This window comes from Thermobia domestica, chromosome 8, assembly GCF_964235325.1.
Source record: "Thermobia domestica chromosome 8, izTheDome1.hap1.1, whole genome shotgun sequence".
Lineage (NCBI taxonomy): Eukaryota > Metazoa > Arthropoda > Insecta > Zygentoma > Lepismatidae > Thermobia > Thermobia domestica.
Window position 1 is genome coordinate 88,247,230 of NC_137461.1, and position 26,715 is coordinate 88,273,944.

Sequence of the window (26,715 nt, forward strand, 5' to 3'; positions counted from 1 at the left end):
GCTCATATCATGTGCCACAGTCCACTGTTGCCAGAGTCTGCATTGCTGCAAACTTTGTGCATTTTTTTTCACCATACGTTACTAAAGGGGCGTTTATTTGTCCCATTTCTGCTGACTTAATTTCTAAGTACAAGGAAATGCAATATTTATTTATTTGGTCTAGGAATTAATTCGTGTGGGTGGACAAGAGATGGCGCAACGAACGGAGCGTCCCACAGTTCCGTGTATCCACACATGTGTTGCAAACCCCTGTCATCGCGTATCGTTCGTAGTATAGGGCAGTGGATTAAAGCGTCAACAACACCAGTTTGTAGTTAAGTGAACATGGCGCAATTTGTGCCTGATAAAGTGTTTTTGCGGGGTGTCCTGCTGCATTACTTTAACATGCAGAAAATGTTGAGTTGAATTTCAGTTTAGCGTCCCTTTCAGCAGCGAGGCTATATGAGACGTGGACCTACTGATTAACGTGGAATCCGAACCACATGAGCTCCCGCCGGGAATCGAACCCGGGTCTCCCGCGCCAAACATGCAGAAAAGTGCGACTGAAAGTCATCGTATTTTGGTGGAAGTGTATGGTGACCATGCTCTAGCTGAGCGAACGTGTCAGAAGTGGTTTGCACGGTTTAGAAGTGGTGATTTCGGCTTGGCAGACCAAGAGCGAGCTGGACAGCCAAAAAAATTTCAAGACGAAGAATTGACAGCATTGCTCGAGCAGGATTCGTGTCAAACGTAGGAACAACTTGCAGCAGCATTAGGCGTTGATCAAACAACAGTCTCCAAACGCTTGAAAGCCATGGGAATGATTCAAAAGATGTCACATTGGGTTCCACATGAATTGAAAGACAGAGACGTTGAAAGACGAAAAACCATTTGCGAATTGCTGCTTCAACGACAGAGCAGAAAGGGGTTGCATCGAATTATTACGGGTGATGAGAAGTGGATCCATTACGAGAACCCTAAACGAAAAAAGGCCTGGGTGAAACCAGGTGAACCAGGTCCATCACAACCAAAACGAGATATTCACTGTGCAAAGGTTATGCTGTACATATGGTGGGATATGAAAGGTGTGGTGTACTATGAGCTGCTGCAACCGGGTGAAACTATGAATGGAGAACGTTATCGACGACAATTAATGCGTTTGAAGCAAGCTCTGGCCAGAACACGACCAGAATGGGAAAACAGACATGATAAACTTATTGTTCAACATGATAACGCTCGCCCACATGTCGCAAAACCGGTCAAAACCTATTTAGAAAATGTCGGATGGGAAGTTTTACCCCACCCACCGTATTCACCAGACGTTGCTCCTTCGGACTACTACTTGTTCGATTGCATGAACAACGATTTGATTGGACAGCGATTTACTTCTTCAGAAGATATCGAAACATGGGTCTCTGACTAGATCGCTTCCAAGGATGAGGACTTCTTTCGCCACGGAATCCGTACATTGCCTGACAGATGGGCGAAAGTGGTGGATAGCGATGGACAATATTTTTCTTAAGGTATTTATGTATTTTGTGTTTGTACTACAGCTTCAATGTGTGCGTACCAACCGCACGAATTAATTCCTAGACCAAATATTTCTAGAGACCCTTTCAGATTGATTAATTGCAATATGGATAACATCTAGCATTGGATTAATACTATTAAAAAAAAAAGTCTTCTTTGTTTTGCTGGAAGATGCCAGAGTTGAAGTTTTCGGTAGCATCTGTCTTGGAAGTTAATTCAAATACTTTTGGTATAAAATATTTTAAGGCAGAGTAACCGGACTCTGTTTATACAATCAGGGTCTTACTCTGTTATCATATAATTTGGAAGTGTAACTTTCTCTGTGCATTAAGTAATTAGTTTTCATTGAATATAAAGGTTACCAATTCTATTTTATTTTGAAGATGCCAGACAAATCAATAATAATAATAATAATAATAATAATAATAATAATAATAATAATAATAATAATAATAATTTATGGAAATAAGAATCTGGTATGGAAAACCAACTCTGCTGGGAACACAACAAATATACATTTTGATATTTGTTACGACTTAATATGCTTATTGTAACTTGAACTGAAATCTTTCATTGGTCGGTCTGAATGTATGATTGAAATCTGAAAGTTGAAGTGCGTGACGTTCAACTTAATGAAGTATTTGAAGTTTCCCAATTGTTTAATTACTTTTGCATGTTTACTAGTGGAAACCGTATAGGAACAAAAGGTTTGGTAAGGTTTGAAATCACAAGACTATACTTTATCGACCTGATTCTCCAGCTTCTCGTCTATAAAGGAAAGAAGATTATTCTATGCACTCACACATGATTCAATTATATCCTTCTTTCTCCAATAATTATTGAACTTGTCTTTAAAATTTTGTTAATGAGAGTGTGACAATCTATGTAAACGGTCTACTATTAGTATCTCTAATTCACATTTGGAATCAATAACGGTTGGTGTTCCGCGCTTGCTGTTAATACAAGTTAACTTATCGCTTAACAGGTAGTGAAACTTTAAGTTCTAATCTAAGTATTAAATCTAATAAGGAAGCTTGTTGAATGGCTACACTGTGGATTGTTAGATTACCTTTGCAAAGCTGCAAAAACATTTTGAAGGCGACATTATTTCAGTCTTCTAAAGACAACAAGGCTAAGAGTTGAAGAATCATACATTATTTAAATGTATATTAAAATTACTAGAACATAGACACTAATAACTGTTTGCTACAGAAGTGACATAATTTGCTAAAATACTCCTTTTTTAAGGTTTCATTTTGTTTCTTTTCTTTTACAAAAAGGAAAAATGGGTTAATGAATTTCCTGTGACCTGACAGGCACTGCTTTCTGAAAACTTGATGTTCCCTTTCCAGAGACATAAGCCACTGCCTACAACACGACTGTGTATGGATAGAAGGATGGAGAAGTATCAAAGAATATCTGTGAACTTCATTGAACTTGTTTCGGGTTTTCCTCCTCTTTTTAAGAGTGAGAAGGGTTACAAACTATGAAGAAGAGGGAGTAAAGGCAAATTTAAGGAAACATTTATGTATTGAAGAAGAAAATGTATCCATAACAAGTTTTAAGTTTTCGAATTTATCTTCGCCTATCGATAGCTTTTCAGCATATCTTGACTCATCTATGTTTAAAATAAGAGCAATCAGACTTCGAATGGACACTACCGTGTTATTATCCATTCTGCTAAATTTAAGAGTTGTTTTTGCACATTTTATTTTTTATTACGTGATAATAGTTAAGACAACCACTAGAGATATCTATACATGTATTTACCTGTATAGAGATAATTATACATGTATCTCCTTCACAAGTAATGAAGTATTTATGCATTTAATAAAATGAAATTCTTTCTATGACAAAACACACTAATGTTTCAAATTCTTTCTTGACAGAAGTAGTTCTCCCTATGCGTCTTCAATCTTTTTCTTGTCGAGGCCGTAACCAGCATTTGAGGTACTGGTCTACTCTTGTAACTGTTTTCCGAATTGTTTAATCATTGTCTATTAATAAATAACTATAGGATACTGCCCTTCCTTATGGGATCTTGCCCTTCCCTATGGGGTCATTATCCCCCGGTGGCTATAGCCTCTCCGCTTCTTTTTCTCTACTTCGTAATGATTCCCCATTTTCAACGTAACTTGTCGCCATTTTGCCATCGAGACTTCTTGCAAACCATACTACAGCACAACACTATATCTTCGTCCCCACAGATTCCGTTTTCTTTGTGAGTCTTCCTCCCGACTCACTACTCTCGAAGACAATATTTTTTGTCCCCTGTTCCCCCAAGTAAGTTTGTGGTGGACAACATCGTGTCTGTGGATACTCTCGTTTCCTCCCGCATTCTCATTCCACTACTCCTATCATCATTCACTTGCATTATTCATCCTTCGCCCTTAGCTTAAAGGGCATACTCGTAGGACGTTAAACTGAAATATTTCATCTCTTAATTTCCTTTTTTTTCTTCTTTAGGTTTACCTATCTCTTAACATACTGAGGATTTCTTGTTCGTTCCTTCTTAGTTATCTCTCGCCAAACAACCGTCGTAATCATTTCCTATCTGGCTACATTTCCTGACGAGATCACCAAAAGGTTCTTCCCTTTAACTTGCGGACCTATTTTTTCACCTAGACACTGAAGTTAAATACAAGAGTTTATGTATTTTGACCTATTTCACCGAGTCAATAGGGGATTCGCCTACACAATACAAAAGTGTAACAAGAAGAAGATACGAGTTACTGCCCTATACTGCAAGTGTCTGCATTCCAAACTCTTCTTCAATTTCTAACAGTTCAGCATCCGATATCTAATCGTAGATTGTTCTTCTTGTCTCAGTGCATGGTAGGTTCTCCGCTCGAATCTCCACAATGTCCTGAACCACGGATTTCTGCACTTACACGACATGACTTCCATCTAGATCTTTTTAGGACCGTCGAACTACTTCACAAGTTGTCCACTAAACTATCACATATGCTACTCCATGCATAGCTCTACAGGTCACCTCACATCTGACCCCATTTTGATCTCTCACAGTTCAGTATGCGAGCGGAAAGTACTTTACAATTTTCAACTTCAGGATTATCAGCACGTGAGCGGTCACTAACTAATAAATAACAAGCATTTTAAGTTTATCTTAACTTTTAACTGCAGTCAGATCCATAAGGGTAGTAAGCACGTTTCAATAATTAAAACGATTTAGCTAGCCCAATTTATTTGTAAATTGAAATGAAAAAGAGGAACAAGTTACATTTGAGGTCTGTCGGTGAGTTTACGTAGAATTCTAAACACCGAAAAAGGGGTTGATCGACGGACTTCCCTCGTATATAGCAAGAAGAATGTCTGCTACGTTACATCAGTTTTTAAAGACACATCAAATGTATATTAAATAAATAAAAACGTAACATGACATGGCCATACCTCGAAACTCCTTAAGAGTAGAGTAGAGACACGTTAATTAAAGATGTGTTTCAACGTTTTTCGATGTTTCTCTTGGAAGGGAAGAAAAAAAAAAAACGAGTGGTGCTTGCAATTGCTGTAATAAAAAAGATTTATCTCTAAATCCCGTTAGATTAGAGATATGCTAAGGACATGAGAAGAGCGAGGCCGTATGTAGGGGTGTAGGGAGCGAGGCCGTATGCCGAGCAAATGTAGGGGTCTAGGTGCGAAGTCCTTAGCTAGCTGAAATATATTGCCGGAACAAATTATGTATTTAAATATTGTATATACAGCAAAATACAATGTGCAGTAACTGATTGTGTGTATTGTTATTTGTCTTCCTAGCGGTAACACACATACTCCTTTACCCACACACTACTTATGAATAGTCTAAAAAAAAAAAAAAAAACTTTCAGAACATTCTTCTAAAAGCTTTATAAGCTTTCGTGTACCGAATGAAAGGATGTAGAATAATCGTTGCAAGATATGTTCAATATAGTGCACGTAAAAGTGAATATTTGGCGTGTGGTTTTGGTAAGTTACCATAATGTCTTCCAGGAATGTCACGAGAATTGCTCATTCGTTTCTTTTCTCTCGCCTGACAGGTATTTTGTAGCGTATAACTTAGGCCTGTCATACTCTGCGTTCAAGATTTACGATCTGATGTTGAGCAGTGGGATAATTGAATGTTTACCGTAGTATAATAGGGCGTTCAGAAGACTGAACAATTTTTAAGTGGACTTGAGCTCTACTTTTCTGAGTACACATGGAAGTCTGTCTACAAAATTTCATTTCTTTTTCTAGCAGAAGAATTACATATAGAAGGATACCATATAGATATAGATAGATAGATAGATAGATAAAGAGGACAGTAGAATTTTGGTTGGCCAAATCTGATTTCAATGTTCAAGTTGCTATTTTAATACATTTCTTTCGACCGGTTTCGAACTGAGTATGCCTTCAGACTACTCGTAGGCGCCTACCGAATTCATTCAGGCCGGGATTATCAGTGCGGTTCTGGTAACATCATTAGCAAGATTATTTTCAGATATTAGGAGTGTGTATTTCCTTTTCTGATTGAAAGTGTGTAAAAATTTACATATCGTTGTACTAAGGAAGTTAAAGGAGAAGACCACTGAACTTGGAAAGCAAGGTACACATACAGGAATGTTGAAAAATTATTCGAATGTTCCAACTCTCTGAAAACTTTTGTTCTCGTATCCTTTAATTTATTTGTTTGCAAAAGAATAGATCTACATAAACTGTGGGGTCTTGTTCTACGTTGCCTCGTATTGACAAAAGACGAAAATACAAATCAGTATCTAATTATAAAATGAATGTATTATGTATGATTGTGAGCTATTTTCCAACTAATATCGCTCCAAAAAAATGCTACAAATTCAGTAAATTTTCAACACAGTCTCACATACGGACCCCACGAAGCATGTAGATGCTATAATCAAGATTCAAAATCTCACACTCAAGACACCGTCAACAAACTCTACTCATGAAACGCAAGAAGGAAGCTTCTTCCTTGGAACTTAACCTTTTTTTTTTTTTTTTTTTTTTTTTTATTCGACGCACTTCGTACATATATTCCACGCTTGAAAAAGAAGAATAAGCTATTCTCCAAATTGGCAATCATCATAGAATTCCTTACTAAAATATGGAATAGCCCAAATGCTTCATCGAAAAAGTTAAGGCATCAACTTCTTGGACACCCTCATCAGTGGCGTATTTAAGGGAGCTTCCAGGCTTAACTTTATTTACTATTTTGAAGTAATTTAAATATATTGCAGAATTTTTGCATTTTCAGGAATAAAATTAACAAAGCCCCCCCCGAAACAAAATTGTAAATATGCCACTGACCCTCATGATAAGTGACGTCCTTAATACAGTAATATATCTGACAGTCAGTGATCGGCTGATGTACCAACGAACCAAACTCTTGGACTCATTCATATATAAGCTACTAACCCTCAGAAAACTCGTCCAACCAGGCGAACATCTTGATGTCCAGCACTTACTCTGATTTTTCCATGATCATTTGCTATACCATATGAGACAGCGACAGTGGCCTTTTATATTTACGTATACCACAAGCTTGTTTAAACCACAGGATGATTTCTATCACAGATTTGAGACAAGAGATAACTTGATCTCGGAGCTCACTAATTGAAGCTCATCCTGTACTGTGTGGGTGGGTGGGTGTTAATTATTAAACTTGTAGCTATATCTTTCAGTTTAACGTCCCACGATTATGCCTTTTAGGCTAAGTGGGGCGACGATTAAGGCAAGTGAATGATGATGGTAAAATTGGTGGAATGAGAATATAGGAAGAATTGGAAGTATTCCGAGAAAACCCACGGACACGATATTGTCCATTACAAACTTCCTTGGGCGAGGTCGAACCAGAAATCCCACACACGAGAGGTAAGCGCTCTACCACTGATACACCGTGCCCGTGAAAATTTAACATTCCACAATTATGCACCGAGGCTAAGGGAGACAGTGATGATAAAGTGAATGATAATGTTGGAATAACGAAAGTGAGAGAACTCGAACTCGATGCTGGAACATGGGATTTATAGCATACAACTTACATTTTTCGTATTATTGTACCTATAATTATGATTTTCGTGTTTAGTTGTTGCGTATTATAATAAAATTGTCTACATGCAATAACGAACATGTGGATAATTCATATAGGGCCATAGAGTGGGTAGAATTGAATGTGATCGTGCATAATGTAATTGATGCTAGGAATAATTTATTGTAAAATATATTCTCTTCCCGACCATTGTATTTAGAACTATGATGTTGGTGTCAAATTAATAGACTTCGTTGGTAACGTGATAAAGTGATAGTAGCCATTTTGGAATATAAAGTCATGGAGAGGGAAAATCCAGTATGGCCGCTGCAATGTCGAATCGCCAGCATATACACAATTATCCCTTCTTGACTATTGCACCTAGATCTATTTATGTAGCTGTGTGTTTAATAATTCCTTATATGATTGATTATATAGTCGAAATGACATATTCCTACACTATGTTTGACTTCCCCTCCTCATATGCTCACATAGCTACCATCGTTTTGGCCTTGTCATCCAAGGCACCGGTAAATTGTCTTCTTTTGCAAGGTCTTAAAAGACTTTCCTGAACGTCACCATCACTTTTGATTACTTTTTCCGTATATAATTCCGTTTCAAAGTTACTCAGAGAAAGATTGAAATACAAATTGAAAATACACATTCCTTTCACTTTAAGGCGCCATATTTAAAGACAGCAATAATATATGACAAGAAGTCGTCATAAATAATAATTTTGAATCTATTCTGAGTGAAATGAAGCAAGAACGAAGCTTCTACGTTGAAATATCGAGAAGATACGACGTTTTAAAATTTAAGGGATAAATTCTGTCGTCGGCCATCTTGATGACGTCATATCTTGGTTTCCCCAAGTGGAATTTTTTGGGACTTTGAGTGTGTTGTTCAGGACAACAATCTGAACATCTCTACCAATTTTCAGCTTGTTATTATAAAATTCCGGTTCAAAACCTAAATGCACTGAACTAAAATACAAATGAAGTCTTTTAGGCAACATACCATCATTATATTTCAACATTTAGATAGCCGGTATGTCGAGTCAAAATCGTAATAAAACATACCGGCACTACTGTCTTTCCACTTCGAACACGGCTGATTGGGCTTTATTATTTTTCGATGATTTTGCTACAAAATATAACAACTTAATAACAAAATCATAACTTGAAGTCCGAAACTTCGAAAGATATTGCTTGTAGTCTAGACGTATCGTGTTATGAAGATTATATTACATCCCCTTCCTTCTACAACTCTAGTTACTTACCCAGGTTGCTCTATCACTTTTTCTTTTTTAACCAACCATTCTAACATGCAAAATGAAACAGTTACCACATTGACAGTGTTGTTTCATCGAATTACACAGGAGAGATTTATAGGTCCAAGAATAATAAGCTTATGGTAGGTAACATTAATATTGTATTCGTAGATTTGCACTGAATTTCCCCATATCTATTCATAGCATTTTTAAAATCTTTCATCATCAATAAATTTGTATTTATTATTTGTCTCCTTCAACGTACCGAATGTAACTCAATGATGTTTAACTAAAAATTTCATTTTATTTTTCCAAATGATAATGATACCAGTTTTGCTTTTTGGTATTTTAAAAATTGTTTTAACAAAGTAAAATCATTTCTTTACTTCTTTTTAAACCTTTGTTGCGACTTCCTGTCATTTCCAGTGCTGAACAATTAAACTTTTTTCTTTGAACCACAGGAGTTCATATTTATTCAGCTAACTAGTGCTCAAAGGGTATTGATTTCTAAAATCTACTTCCCAAGAGTTTGGCGGAGCCGGGGTTTTAATATTGTTGTAGGTTAAAAGCTCATAATCGTGGCGTCATGAATCATACCCACCTTTGATCAATATTATTTTTGCACGAATATCCTCATATTTTTACTTTTTAACTGGCTTAAAAAAAGAGGAAGTCCTAAATTCGACCCGTTTATATATATGTAGTGTCAATGTTCATGCATAACTTCAATTATAGTCTTCAGAACTAGTCTACAAACCTCCTTAATAGCTGATAGTGTTGATACTATAATTGTGTGCATGATCACACATAACTTTGTCATGGTTGCACCGATTCTGAAGATTCTTTTTCGTTTGAAAGAATATGGTTTCGCAGTGGGTCTATATAAACTTCATAAGGATTTGACAATAGTGTTCGGAGCTAGACCATGAAATTCTTCAATGGTTGACAGTGAAGTTATTATCGTAATTAACTAACTTCATTGTTTGCATGTTCACGCATAACTTCAACATGTAGATGTAGTAATTTTGGTGATTCCTTTAACCAGAAAATAATAATAATTAGCGCTTAAAAGCTGAAAATAATTTATTACTATTATCTATAAAAAAAATTGAAGTCTGTGCCAGGTGAAGTAAATTAATGCGTAATATACAGTAGTTTGAATAAAAATGTTAGAAGATATCAATTTGTTTGGCTTGACGCAGACTTCATTTTTTTTTTTTTTTTTAAGATAATGGTAGTGAATTGTTTTCAGCATTCACAAACTGATTGAACAACTTGTTTGTATACTTAGCAATGTCATCTTAGAATTGCTAATACTGACTACTTAAACCTGGCAACTAAACATAGGTAAAATCATTTGTACTATATATAGAGCCCATTTACTCCAATCTTAATAAATGTACACGCAAGGTACAACTTCATATATTATACAATGACTTTTATAACCTCAATTTTCATAATACAATAACCACAACACCTACCTTAACATCATTATTTCTAGCTGTGGTATGTGTTATATTTTTAAAGCACCTTCATTCTTAACGAACTTTCTTCTAACAGGGGCTAAGAACTGTTTCGCTGTCAGCAGTGAAAAAGTTGAGAGATATTCTCCACTCATATTACCATGGAAAGACTGACCGTATAAAACTGACAAAAACTATATAGTTACTGTGTGCTTAGAATATAGTATAATCAGCAGAGGAAAAAAATGCATATACTCATTACATAATCTTTTTACGAAATTTTCGAAGAATTGACGACTTAGAATGCACTCTTCCGTAATGCACAGAAAATTCAGTTCTGTCAAGTTTAAAGAATATTGAACTCATTCCGAAACTACTGACTAAAGAATATATCGTTGTTAACGTTTTTGGTTGGCAATTATGTATATACCCGTTAAATTTCTGATGCTTCTTTATAGAATCTGGAAATTATATAATTTTGTATGGTATATGGTAATTATTTACGTATATAATTAAGACTCAGTCATTGCATTTAAAATACTATTTTACTCGATTTTATTTCGTGGTGTCAGGGCTGTTTCCATTTTTGTCGAAGGATACGGAATATTAAATACGCTTGAAGTCCTAGATTTTAGAAATACTGACTTAAATAATATCCAGTTGTGTGAAAATATAAATTTATTGACATGTTTTAAAGTTCCTTTAGATGCAAAACTCCAGTGAGCAACTTGTGTTCAAAATATTGTATACCCTGTATTAGTTTTCAGCTGATACAACTGAGAAATCTAAGAATTTATCAATATTAATATACATCGCAATGAGGCGTAGTTATCTTGATGAAAATAATATAGAGGAATATTTTTAATATCCTCATATAAGTCCAATATCAATATTCTGGTTTTGTTTTAATGTATAATCCCAATAAAAGGATTCTAGCTTTGATGTAAGAATTGTGAGATAATACATTATGATAAGAAGAAATGATTTCTTCTTATCATTGATAAACAAGGAACTACTTGACTTGAACAGGTAAATTCTAGAGCCAAACTGCAATTCCCATGCTTTTTTAAAAATTACGTGATATAATTTTCATTTTCGCTTACATCAAAAAGAAAATAAACTATTTACCTTATATACACAACACTTAAAACATATACTCGATATACTAATCTTAATTACTATATTCACAAAATAATTCAACAATAATTGTTCATTTCGTTTGAAACGTTTATATATATATATATATATATATATATATATATATATATATATATATATATATATATATATATATATATATATATATATATATATATATATATCATACAACATTAATAACTTGTACTACTGAAAATAGTTTCATATGTAAGTGGAATTAATATTGTAGATTGGACAATGCGAATAGTAGCTAATAAAATTTCACTGAATTCGATTAATTTCAAACCAATTTGTTAAAAACAAAGGGAAAAATCTTGTTCGTCTACCGTTCTCCTACATTAATCATATGAACAATTTATTTTGTTCATAATTTCATTTGACATTAATAATTCAAGTCACATACGCGAATTAGGTAACTAATAACAGACTCAAATTCCAAGCTATAAACCAAGGTACTTTTTCTTATCTGAAGTATCTTTTCATTATAACATTTCTTTTGACAGTATATTTCCTTTTGACAGTATCTAACATTTATTGTAGTCCTGTTTTGCACTTTTACACATTGCAAAAATATTTAACATCAGAAAGTCAACAGTGTTCATAAATTGTGAACAATTATATGGTACATAGTTTTATCAGTAGGCACACTAAATACTTCACAATATAACATTTTTTTTGACAGTATATTTCCTCTGTGTCTATTCATATTTATTGTCATTCGTTTTTTTGCACTTATACACATGGCAAGAATATTTAACATTAAAAAGTCAAGAGTGTGCATAAATCGTGAACAATTATAGGTTTATCAGTAGACATATTAAATATTTTACAATACACATACTTCATAAAATAAATAGTATACTTATGGCAAGATCATAAAAGTTTCACAATAAATTGCTAGTTTATAACTATTTGTTACTATCTTTATTTACTATTAACGAATAACAGTTATGAGGCTGTATTATTAAACGCAAAACACAACACAGTAACAGATTCAACAATATTATATAATATCGTAAAGGCTATTCGGAACATTTATTCTGAAGTTTTGGTAATACCAACAGTACCTGTATGCAATAGGTGTTGAATTTTGTTCAATTTTTGACAGTACAAACATAAGCTAGTATACATACAGTGGTTGTAAAATTTGAAGCTACCTCATAGGAATCACAATATTTTACAACGTCTTTCGGTTTGTATTCTTCCCCATTTGCATTATTTTTCATAATTGTAACTCCCTTTATGTAGAGTATTGTTCAAAAGAAATGCATTTCCATTTATTTTTAGTTAAATACTTATAATATATCTTACGTAAAATTGTCTAATAAAAATTCATTCTTCGTAATATATTTCAATCTTTAGACTTTCATACAACTACCTTCTTGACTTATCGTTGTGTATACAAATCTTTTAGGAGAATGTAGGTGTTTGAATAGACGTCAGCATGTCTCAACATTTCAAGCCTAATCTAAATTATTATACGTACGTTATGTAGATTCTTTCGTGTATGTCGTATTACGGATGACTTGGAAAGTATTTTCATAATCTTGTCGATGTTTTATCACAATCACTGTTCACACAGTGAGAAATGCACGATACTGCATAAAACTTAAAACAGCTTGTTTTTGTTGTTTTTGCTTGTACACATTTCTTGTATGCGGAATACACACACTTCTTTTTCTTTTTATATTTTTAACAGAAATTACGTTGCACTCCATACACACGCACGTAAAAGTATGTTGTTGTTCACTGTTCATCTTCAAGCTCGAGCTCTCCTCTTTTTCTTCTTTTTTGACGTTCGAAGCCAATATTGTTTGATCATATCTGCTCCTTTTTCACCAATCATAATGGTTGGTGCATTTGTATTTCCACTCGTTACATTTGGCATTATAGATGCGTCAATGACTCGTAATCCTTTAATTCCGTGCACTTTTAATTCATGATCGACTACAGCTGTAGGATCCGAAGCAGGGCCCATCTTACAGGTGCCACTTTGATGATAAATTGTCATTGTGTACTGTCGTACGCAGCATTCCCAATATTCGTCTGTTCCAAATGGCAGATGTTTGCAGCCTGGCCACGGTATTCTGTGAGGCCTGGCTCCAAAACGTTTCATTACCGTTGTTTCAGAGAGGGCCATTGCATATTTAATTCCTTCACGCATTACTTTTACATCTTCTGGGTGAGAAAGGTAATTGTGGTAAAGAAGTGGATGCTGCCGTGGATTTCTGCTTCTTAGTCGTATGTAGCCAGCGCTTTTTGGCCTTAGAATCATTGGGAATACTCCATATGTATCTTGGTATTCAATGGATTTAAATACTTCGTCATAAAATTCTTTTGTTATACCGTGCGCTTTTCTAGCTTGATTTCCACCATCTGAATTAACAGACGTTGCTGTAAGCATAAGCTCCATATCTGGCCAATCATCTGACTGGTTTCCATATTTAGTGGTAACAAATCCCACTGCCTCAAGACCAATATTTGATGTCAGTGGTCCGTCACCTCGAACAGCATATCGCAAAGCTGAATTAATGTTCACTACTCTATTCATTATAAACGTAACAGGTGGATCTACTCGAAACGCAATACCACCAGTCGCAATATGATCTTGCAAGTTGTCACCCACTCTGAGATCCTGAAGGACTGGTATTCCAAGTTCTTCAAGGTGTTCTTTAGGTCCTACACCAGAAAGCATTAGTAACTGTGGAGAATTAATTGCTCCTGCAGATAATATAACTTCTCTTCGAGCACGAACTATATGCGTTGCACCATCTCGGAGAAACTCAACCCCATAAGCTCGTTTTGTCTCCGGGTCTATAAGCACTTTGGTAGCCTGAGCCCACAGAGCTGTGTGTAAATTTCGACGCAGCCTAATTGGCCGCAAGAACGCCTTCGCTGTGCTGCATCGATACCCTCTACGCATGGTGTACTGCAAAAGCATAAAACCCGTTTGCTTTTCGCCATTAACGTCTCTATTTTCATAACCCATTTCTTCTCCAGCTTGAACAAATGCTGGTCCTAGTGGTGTGTGCCATGGTGCTTCTTGAACTGTGAGATATCCTCCTGTTGCATGATAAGAATTGTTCATAAGATAAGGGTTCCTCTGATCTTCCGATTTTTTGAAATAAGGTAACACATCCTCATATCCCCAACCAGGATTACCCTGAGCCTCCCAATTGTCGAAATCTCGTCTATTTCCTCTAATATACATCATAGTATTAAGAACACTTGACCCCCCAATTATTTTGCCTCGCGGCCACACACAACGCTTTCCTTCCATTGCTTGACACGCAGCTGAAGATGGCTGGGTTTTATAACCCCAGTCAATCCTGCTTTGGTGAAAGAATATAGACATCACTGGCACATCTGTAATTTCCGTTTCATGACCACCAGCTTCCAGTAGAAGCGTCGTCCATTCTGGAATTTCCGTTAATCTATTCGCAACTACTGCTCCTGCCGACCCACCCCCAACAACGATAAAGTCGTACTCATCATTTACCGATCGTACGTTTATAGGTCTATTTTCTGGGTCAAACAGGTCATAATGGTAATAGGCAAGGGCTATCAGAAATGTTGGGATAAACCATATAGGACTTGTTCCCACTAGGGCTAAAGCTGATTTGATTGCATGGAACACAACTGTAGCCACAATGGCCATAATTATTGACGAAGATTGAAGCTTCTATAACAAAATTAATTCTTGCAGTTACTCGTCAGCTGTGTCGTCTCAGAGATTGTCGGGATCCACTGTACAGTACTCCAAGGATCATTTCTCAAGATATGAAGATCTTCGAACTTGACAAGTTCCAGTTAAAATCTGAAATTAAATAGTAGAAAGAATTAATAAATTTATTTTAAAAAATAAAATGGAAGCATTCAATATACATTTGAAGGATACAAGGGGAAAATACGCTAAGTCCAAATTACATGATTTTGAGATCTTCGTCCTTTCAGGCAGCTAAAGGCGGCATCTTACCAATAATATAACAACACTGCGAAAGTAACAGCTTGATCATATTTTCTAACCGATTTCTTTAATCGTTTAGAAGGAAGAACCCGCTACTCTACATATAAGGAAGAACCCACTTTGTCCATGCTTTAAAACCGCTCTCCTGAAAAATTTACGAAATGTGACTTAGCGTGGTTTTCCCCTATACTCTTCATTTGGAATGAATCCTTGATATTCTGAAACCAGTTTTCTTAAGAATTAACTTGTTTATCATACATATAGTAACAATCATACACTAATTGTTTATTCTCTTTAGAATGATAGATTAAATAAAATATTTTATTAAAATAAACAAGGATTTGATTGCGTATTAAATTTAAATTTCTGTTTTGCTGTGTTATAGTTGAAAAAAACGCAAGGCTTATATCTATTAAAATTACTTATTTACAGACAAAACAGAAAATAATAAATTTTTTAATATAGTGAATGTTTTTAATAATTAATAATAAAAGAATTCTCGTCTTCTTTCTTTTAAACACCATAACTCTAACGCTTGATGCTTCAAAATTAACCTTTCATATTTACTCTGTTTTCGCAATATTGTTAGCATTTCTTGAAAGCCTCTTGTGTATATTTATGTATGAGTGTGTTCTAAAGACAGCTTGACTTGCACAACATTTACTTTACACGTAAAACATATTAAGTTTATCAGTAAAAAAAAAAAAAAAAAAAAAAATCATATCGACAAACTCTTTTTCCCTTATATCTAGTTTAGAAATTGTTTTAATACAATGAGCTATGTGAATTACTCTTTTCCTTATCTGTGAGAATAACTCAGCATTCCTTTATTTATTATTTTCTGAATATCTTCTATCGGTCGACGATCTTTTTGTGTGTCTGTGTATGTAGTTTTGTCATTGACAAGATGCGTATTGCTGTTGAGGTTAACGAAAATCATCCATAACTTATTCATGTTACATCTTCTGTTGAAGTACCGGAGGAAGACGGAAGATATCTCTGGCTAAAGAACTACCGCTCTACAATGGCGTACTCTATGAGAATTCGGGGTTCTAACACTCCGCTTTAGCAAGATATTATACAAAAATAAACATTCACCATATTGAAGATGTGTACTATACAAACATCTGAAATTCTATGAACGTGGGAGCCTATTTCCTCCTTTACGGACTTGTGCGTACGCTCATGGCATTAGTAAAAAGTACTTAAGAGGATAAGTTTCTCATTGCCGTTTTTATGCTAATTTAAAGATGTGGAATCCAACCAAACTCTTATTAAACATATCCATCTATGGTGTTACGATGAAAATGACCTCAAAGTTGGGATATAAATTTTGTTTGTTTCTCAGATATTATAGTTCGGGAATAAAAAACTCTTTGAATATATCATATTACACTACAAATGTTACTTAATCATCTAAAAACACTTTTCTTAATAAACTTCTGGTTCTTTACTAAGATAATAATTTTAAAAAATCATACAAAGTTAATATTAAGTGCGCATAAGGACAAGAAAAAAATATCTATTGTTGCGTACATAAAAATACAAAAAAAAAAATTATAAAATATAAGCCAAATAAAAAACTGTCCATTCATTTGGTTTCATTTTCAGTTAAGCGACCTTTCAGCAGCGAGACTATATGAGACGTGGACGTGCAGCTTAACTTTAAATCTGAACCACATGAACTCCTGCCGAGAATCGAACCCGATCTTTCACGCTGGCGCGTATGCTAACGTCTTAGAAATGTCCGTTTAACCAAGAGAACTACCAGAAAAATCAAGTACCATTCGGTTGATAGCCAGACATACCAGCGTCTTCCTCGTAAACGGGAGTATACAAAAAGTTGCAGCTTAAATCTATCGGAATTAAAAAAAAAAAAAAAGTGATTAAACATAATTATACACATATGAACACATGTATAAAATTATCTGTTTGAATGAAATATAATTGTACTTTCTCATCAACTATTCGTATTTCGTTCTGTTCAGGTTTGAAACAGAACATTGAAATGAGTGAGGGAAAATAAACGTGAATGTAGGAGTAGAAGTGTTTATCCGAAGCAAGAGAGCAGACTTTGGGTAAACGATGCATTTCGTTCATTTTTACTTCAGAAGATCTTTAGATATTGTCTTTTAAGCCGGTTAGGCTAAAGGAGACTGTGATGATGAGAAATTAATGAAATGGTAGAATGAAGAAAGTGGGAGAAAACGGGAGAACCCCTACAAAACCCACGCACACGGTGTTTGTCTACCACAAAGAAAGTTCACTTGGGGCGAGCTGGGATCGAACCAAGGACTCCATGCAGCAGAAGTGAGCGCTTTACCACTGAGCTACCGTGGCCCCTGTGCTTTTCTTGTTCATCATCATCATTTAAGTAACCTTTTTAAAAATAGTAATATATAACTTGGTACATTATTTTTATAATAGGTTGTGTGATTTTATATATATATATATATATATATATATATATATATATATATATATATATATATATATATATAATGTGTGTGTGTGTGTTTGTTTGTTTGTTTGTTTCCAATTAGTAGAAATAAGGTAGATGCAGGTAAATACGCCATGTTAAAGGTGTTGAATTTTTAAGACCTTAATTTTCATGGAACATAACAAAGAACAACACATGTGCGGTGCAGAGTAGCCTTTACTGCTTGTTGAAAACATGTGACAATGATGCCACTCACTTCTATTCTGTACCTAAGGTAAAAGAAAAAAGTGACGTATTTACCAATACTTGCAGGTAATTTCGCCAAATCTAGGATACTACTAGAAACCTGTAATAAATCTTGCAACTGCTTACATCGTCTTTATTATACGGACTCAAATATTACTACACAACATGGCTGAAGCAAATAATAATAATACGGTAACCAAAGTGCAAGATGAAGATAAAAAGATAAAATGTAAAAACGATAATCTCCAACGTTGAAATGAAGTTGCATCTGAAAAGTTTTAGTCCATAAGAAGATAAACAAACAGTATCATTGTACTGTGACTTAAAAAAACAACAACAAAAAAAAATACTACACCGATATTACATGTAACATGTGGGACAAATGAAAACATCTTTATCTTCTGCAGTCAGTCCTGCACAAGTCCTGGCGAATTAGGCTGCACTATACTTGGTATTGATTTAGTAGCCATGGAATCACAAATACTGAAGTTGCACGTACAAAACAAAGTGCTCCTAGACGGACACGAAATAAGGCGTACATTGGTGTAAACAATCGGCAATGTTCTGAGTTAGTACGGTACTAAAACGGATTCTTACATCTATTGAAATAATAATGTCATTCCACGAAACCTTCCCAAAGCAAACAACATTGCATAGCGACGTGGCGGTCTCAGCGCTGTCTCCCGAAATATTCGTCAAATCGGACTTGTCCAAGCCCGTGGCACATATTGAAGGCGCATACTAGAAGATTTCGTCGGAAACGTCCCAGCACGGAACACCTTGCGTATTTAGCTGCACTGACGTTTATACCTGCAGTTACCTTAGTGTATCTCATAATTAGGAATGTGGAGGCTCGAAAATAAACGGCTTTTTTGAAGAAAAAAGAAAGAAATGTTTCTCCCATGGCTTTTTTAACTTGGAATTTTTTTTACTTTTTTCTACATTTCAATTTTAATGAAGAGTTAACAATACGTTTTCCCATTATAACACACATACAACAGTTAATTACTGTAATATGAAGGAAAAAAGTTAAGAAATCAAAGAAAATCGGTCACTAAATAGGAAAGAAAAAAATACAAATCAGTGGACGCAATGGGTTTTCTAATTCCACCAAATTGTTCGTAAAACTTTAAAGAGTAATTTTCAGGGACAAGAGTATTTTAGTAAAATGTTTTGTGATACTATAGCAATAAATGTTCTGAAAATGTACTTGTCAGATTTCGTGTAACAACACTATCGTTCACAATTTATGCATAAACTAATACTTCAGTTGGTAATGTTTTAGGAGCTAAAGACACATTTTATATAGGAGATTACGCAGAACACGTGGGGAAGCAGCAGTTACTGAGGTAAAAATTCAAGATGACGCTTAAAAACGCAATACCCAATATTAATAAAACAAAACTGACGAAAGTACCAAATATATATATTAATCATATTTTAGTAACAGTGACTCATTTTTTTTTTATCACACCCACAACAGCACTGGTGAAGAATGCTGCTATCAGCAGAATGCGAGAAAAGTCAGAATGCACACTTGGCAAAAAGTCCGTAACTATTCATTTCTCTTGCTGCTTGCTGTATCAATGATATTCAATCAGGTTTATTCTTGTTTTAAGTGTCAACTCATGCAGGAGACAGTTGTTTCTCCTGCCCCCAGTCAGTGAACTCTCACTCACTGTAAACACTGACTGGGGAATGTAGATGAAACGAAAGGACAACTGTCTCCTGCATGAGTTGACAATTAAAACAAGAATAATCATGGTTAAATATCATTAATATAGCAAGCAGCAAGAGAAATGAGTACTTACGGACATTTTGCCAAGTGTGCATTTTGACTCTTCTCGCATTCTGCTGATAGCAGCATTCACTACCAGTGCTTTTGTGAGTGTGATAAAAAAAGTGAGTTACAACTAGACGAAAGAAACGAGCTTGAGAGCCCTGACTGGACTAATCATTCATCCTACTTTATTTTACCTCACAACAACGAGTTTCCAGTTGAGTTTGTGAACAAAACACCTCCTAGAGTGTGACGTCATTACTTAATACTTTGACCTCCTTCTGCTCAAAAACACAAAACGCGCTCTTGTGTTTGCTATGGCGTACTAAAGGAGTAACTATTCCCAAAGTTTCAGTTTTTTTTTTTTTTTTTTAATCCAGGCCCATGGGAGATATTGGACAGTGAAATAGGCCGAATTAGCATAATTCTCCTACTGTATGAATTTTTTTTTAGGCTTTTGGGAGCAGCTACAGGTCTGCAAATTTTTGTGTATAAACTTGTGACCCCATACTATATGCACACACAAATTCAGAGATCTACGTCAGCTGTTTCCTCTTCCCAAACATGTCTTCAATGTCCAAAAAATGCTTCTACTGTAGGCCCTGATTTCACCCCTCCAAATGGTTTTAGGCAAAAATGTTGAGAGATCAAAGTTTTAGCTCTGCACAAGTTGGAGACACCCAGCAATTTTCAATTTGCTAGGAGAAATGCATGCTGAGATATTCAAAACAACGTAAACGCCTGAAACCGAGAAAACGTAAAATGACGGCAGCCACTGCGTCGCCATTGGATGTTGTAAAAGTAATTAATTGTAATTTTGAAGTACTCTTATATCGACTCAACATTTCTGAACAAATTAGATTTTTTTTTTTGAAAAGGTCGAGCGACAATTTTTCTTTTTTCTCGATCACATAGAGTGGATTGACCTTGCTGTTAATAGCTTTAATTCTGTAAAGTGAACTTACATTAGGTTCTAATGGAATATCTGACACTCACAATGGTGTTGTTCAAAGGAGGGCAAAATATAAGCTACATTATATATATATATATATATATATATATATATATATATATATATATATATATATATATATATATATATATATATAAGAATAATGTTTTGTGTCTGTTTCTTGGTTTACGATATTTTTTCTTGCTTATTAATTTGAATTTGCAAAATCCGTTAAACATATATGACAAGATTTATAATTTTCAGGCACTTGACGATGTGGTTAGACAACCGAATTGACACTCTTGAAGGGTTGGGTTGCATAACCTACGCTTTGAAATGCCACTTTGAAAGTCAATCAAGATAGCCAGCCCCGGACTGAATTCAGGATTCACAAGTAGTGAATGTTATATAGGCATATTTAAAACTACTAGAATGCATTACAGGCAAACAAAAGCAGAATTTGAATAAGAAAATTACAAAAATAAAACTAAAATTTTCGGTTTTTTTAAAGGGAAAAATAGCCTTTTATGGTAAAGAAACCTCCAGCCCTCCCCCAATAAACAAGTTAGTTTTTTTTTTTTTTTTTGGCATTTCTACTTGTATGAAATAATTGATTGACATATTAACCAAATTGATATCGTGGTTGTCAATAACAGGCTCCTAGTATGCTTCTTTTATTTTTGTGAAAGTAACATATTTTAATATTTTTTATATAAAAAACAATTATGAATTGATACAATATTTTTATACTGTAGTTGTCCTCTGATTTGAGTAATGATTTTCTAGCAACTTGCGTCTCTAATAATTACCTGCCTTTACGTAACTTCAATTTTTACAAATAATAAGTTATGAATAGAGTAACCCACATTTTGCTTTATTTTTTGTTTAATTATGCTTTATTTTTTTTCAAATTATGCTTTATTGTTAATTTCAATAATTGTTTTACATTAATCGTGTATAATATATAATATTTACTATACATTAAATATTCTAAATATTTTGATCTCTGTATTAATATTTTATGCAACCAGTTTCATATTTAATGAACTTTCTACTCAATGGACTGTAAAGAGATGCTTTACTCGACTCAGTTTTTCTTTTTTTTTTATCACTTGTGTGCTCCTTAGAGGTGCATATATATGAGAAAGCGAAACTAAAAGGTGCTACAAAAGTACAGAAATTGTTCAAATTCAAGAGGTACACATAACAACATAGTGTAGAGTTCTTGGGCACTATTCATTGTTGGCGGAAAATCTTTTTCTTAATCCTTTTCTCCACATCAAAGGATTACACCGATTTAAAAATAAGATTTTAATTGTTGTATTGTTACGTTCTCAATGATTTTGCATTGTAAATATTGGTGTTAAAATATATTAATACAGTATGTTAAACAGAAGTCTCCAAAAATTGTTCTAATAGAATTTTCCAAGAATTTTGTTATATATATTTTAAATTATGCTTTATGCCTTATTTTGTAAAATTATGCTTTATTATGCTTTTAAAATTAGTTTCTTCTGGACCCTTAGACAACCACAACCATTTTCAAGGTACTAACTACTGTATATGTGTGAATTCCTGTTATGCTTTTGGATTGCCCTAGTTATGAAAAATTAATTTTAAAATTGAGTAAGAATAACATACTTCAGATTTTTCGGGCTACTGATCGGGAACAATAAAAGAGTTAATGAGAAAACATGTAACCGAGAACTTTCTTTTTCACTAGATTTATGTCTAGGTATACAAACTGACCTTATAATGTACATTTTAAATAACAATAATGAAAGTGACAAAAACGTTCTCGTATATAGTAATAGTGAATAATTATTATAACCCAACTTGCAACACACAACTATAAAGTGTTTTTCACTAGTGGCGTACACAGAATTTCCTCGAGAGTGATTAGCTCCATCTGTGTGTATGTGTGTGTGTGGGGGGGGTAAATAGTACATTTATATTTGTTTTTATATCTTGTTGAAATATGGTTAAAATTGGAACTTCACTTCTGTATGTCACTCGATATCTCACTTAATTAATTTTAAGTGCTTTCTTTAGAGAAAGTTTGTATATTTAATCTATGCTACACAGAAGTATAAAAGATATTGTATAAGGTTGTCTAAAAAGTGTTGAGCCTTTGGAGGTCAAAATTAAGAAGACATTTATTTTCATTTGAAAATAACATTATAAAATCGCATATGCACCACTTTGTTCGATGATTTTTTTTTTTTTTTTTTTGAATACCATAATCCCGTCGCTGTAAAACTTCTGTGGTATCTGGTTACAAAAATGTAATACATGGTTTTCACAGACCTCTTTTAAAAACTAACTTAACTCTATTCAGGAAGTTCTGCAGAGACCGAAACAAATAATAGTCTGACGGTACCAGTAACCGGCTATACTATAGGTACATCCCAGCCAAGTTCTTTCCATTTCTGAAGGGTCATTAAAATATAAATGCAATCTGGCGTTGTCATCGTGGTATACAACCCTCTGCTCACAATTTCGACCATTTCTGTTGAATTGCCTGACTCCACTTTTGCTGTGAATGGTCACCCACTGCGAGGAGCATCTTGGACATAGAAATTTCCGGAACGGAAGCGTCTGAACCATCTTTTGATTGTTGGTTTTGATAACGTATCTTACCGATAAACGACACTTCATAGCCTGCGTAGTATTTTAGTACATCGAAATGAAATCGTAAAATGTAGCGCAGTTTTGCGGAAAGTCCGCTCATCTTTACGGCGGTTTTTTTTTTTTTTTTACGTCTGATTATAAGAATTTGACCACTTTTTGCACATCTACTGGCTTCAACTCTCATCTGTCAACTGACGTTAGATTTGGTTCGCTGCGCCTCATATACCCTCAGATTTGGGATAATAAATCATCTTGTGTGCAACAGGTTTGATCTTTTTAGACTACCTAATAGAACGACTCGAGCCGTCCGTCCGGTATTAGAACAAGAACAGTCGGAAGTGTCGAGAAATGGTGTTTTAACAAGAATTAACGTCCCCAACGTTCTTTTATATATTAGTAGCAAAATTGTCAATTCTTTACATGAGCTGAATAGTATTCAATGCGAGACAGCGTAGAACTATTTAGATTGTCTAATTTGAAGGTCCTTCGTGATGCTTTAAAATTTGAACTTTGAACCCCCTTCCTTCACTATTCTATCTAGCATTTCCGATTTCAATATTTGATTCTATAATTTGGAAGTCTAACATAGTTTTACAATTGTGAGACTAAATTCACTTCTTTATACCCCCCCCCCCAAACTGAAATCATGCATGAATAAATCTTGAAGCGGATAATTCGGACGTGAACAATGGCCATTCCGCTGTATACTCCTTGCCAATAACAAGCTTCAAGTGTATAAATTATTCCTTTTTATAGAATAATAACTATATATTGTGCTACTTTTTAAAATTATTTAAGTAATAATTGACAATATTATCAAAACGAATAACATGTACGATAAAACTGAGGATTTCCCCCCTCAACAAATTCTTCGGACTCAAAAAATCATAGTAAAATTTTATTATACAGAGTGGCCCAAAAGTAGGTATACAGTCCTGCATTGTGATCAAGTTCCACATTTTAGTTTATTAAAATGTTCCAAGTTTGAAGTATGACTGAAAAGAGAGAAAGAACAAATAATAAAGAAACTAAGTCACTACTTGTATGGATAAGAATAAGTAATTTATATAAAATACCATGAGCCACTCAGTACGGAAATGTATACCTACTTTTGAGCCACCCTGTATACTAGCAGAAGTATCCGGCAAAATCTTTTGAAAGTAAAGGAATAAGTGAAATATGTAACGACGAGCAATGCCTTTGTCCCTATCGATCCTCGGGCCAGTTGACATTTCCGTTTTTCACTCAGGAAGAATAAGGTTAATGCGAAAGAATTTAAAAATCTGAAATATATGTAACTTGGGACACTGAAAAAGCAGTTGGGTTCCCTACCCCACAGACAGTATGGTTCACTGTGCACATTATACATATTTTTTCCGTAAAATTTGACCTCATCTTAATCCGTCTCAATCCAAAATATAAAACGGCTTTGTACGCGATTAGATATCGTGAAGATCTTTGTAAAAAAAAAAATGGTGCCTCTAGGTGAATCTTTTCTATGCGAAAATCTGATCATACACATTCACAGATATATGCACATGTTCCTTATATATTAGTAGCAGAATTGTCCATGTTTTACATAAGCTGAACAGTATTCAATGTGGAACAGAGTGGATCCGTTTAGACTGACTAACTAGAAAGGCTTTTGCGATTCTCTAAAATTTGAACACTCTTCCTCCCGTTAAAATATGCATTTTATACATTCTAAATAGCCTACTGTCTCGTCTCTGTGGTTACCTAAAATGTGCGAAGCCAAGGATGTGGATTTACATAAAGGGTAAAGAAACAAATCAACATTCAGCCTTATAAGACTCGGACTACGCATATCTTATGTATCAGCCTTTGCATCAAGAGTGGATTTCATGCATTTGCTCTTTAATTACATTTCCTGAACTTGGCCTTGCTCCGGGTTTCGCCCCCCGACCACCGCGTTTACTCGGCCTACGGCATCGCACTTCTTAAACTGACAATTCTACCAAATTTCAAGTTTCTTTTCCTATTTCAATTATCTAAAACAGCGTTTCCCAATCTTTTTCAACTTGCGGCACACTACGGGTGTAATCTGAATTCTCGCGGCACACTCATAGATATTATTATTATTATTAGTAGTAGTAGTAAATAGAAAATACCGTCGTAATTTTTGTCTGTGATCACTGACCTTCTCATAGAGAAAAAAATCTCGATCACTGGTTTCCCCCCATCGTAAATAATTATACTTATTTTTCATTCTAATTCAAAAATAGAAAACAGTTCCAATGAAATATAGGACTCAGGCTTTTAAAAATACACTTTCTTTTTGAAGACTGTATCCAACCTTTCACTAAGGAAGATCACTAAATAACAAACGAACAAACAAATCTTTTGTACTTTTAAAACAGATGGAGGTAATTTGTATGAGTGTTTGCTTTGTCGAAAGGGTAGAATGATATTTTAAAATTTCAAGTTAGGAAATAATCTGTAACAATAAAGAAGCAATAATGGTCATAACAATGATAAATATTTTTTTTGAACATTAGAAATGTACAGACAAGTAACACAGTGTGAAACTTATAATTTATTAGCATGGTTAATATACGTTACAATTTTTAAATATTAATAAAATTCTGTTTTCGAAATACAATCTGTGTAGTAGTAATGTATGCATATACAATAATATATTACAATTAGGCTACAGTATTTTTTTATTATTATTGTAGAGGTTCATAGTAATGTGAAATACAAATACACATTTTTCTGTCTTGTAATTTGTTGCTATATAATTAATAATTTTGATTTCATTTCCTCGCGGCACACTAGCGGCCCATTCGCGGCACACCAATGTGCCGCGGCACACCGGTTGGGAGACGCTGATCTAAAAGATCAGATTTTGTATACCGAGAAAACACCTATTTAAATAACACGCAAATTTCTTCATCCCTCCTTTAAAAACAAAATAATAATAATAATAATAATAATAATAATAATAATAATAATAATAATAATAATAATAATAATAATAATAATAATTAATAATAATAATAATAATAATAATAATAATAATAATTAATAATTAATAATAATAATAATAATAATAATAATAATAATAATAATAATAATAATAATAATAATAATAATAATTCACTTTCGGCAATTTTCCTGTGGGTTAATCCCGGAATGCTACAATCGTGCAAACTTTCGTGATTCTAATCCTGTCGGAGGTACCTAAACATTTTGGGGTGTAGAAGATGTTCCATATAAATAACATGGGAAAGATTTTTCAGCTCCCCTAAAACCACTCTAC

At 34.2% G+C, this 26,715-nt stretch overlaps 1 protein-coding gene across 1 annotated transcript in view; it reads right to left on the reverse strand.

Moving 5' to 3' along the window:
• Window positions 1-11,574: 11,574 nt before the first annotated feature.
• LOC145693039 (glucose dehydrogenase [FAD, quinone]) overlaps window positions 11,575-26,715 on the reverse strand; it is a 40,485-nt gene continuing 25,344 nt past the window's right edge. Inside the window, exon 2 of the mRNA XM_081768706.1 lies at window positions 11,575-15,236. Within this exon, the coding sequence (XP_081624832.1) occupies window positions 13,179-15,077 (1,899 nt within the window). The 5' untranslated portion in view covers window positions 15,078-15,236 and the 3' untranslated portion in view covers window positions 11,575-13,178. The remainder of the gene's footprint in view (window positions 15,237-26,715) is intronic.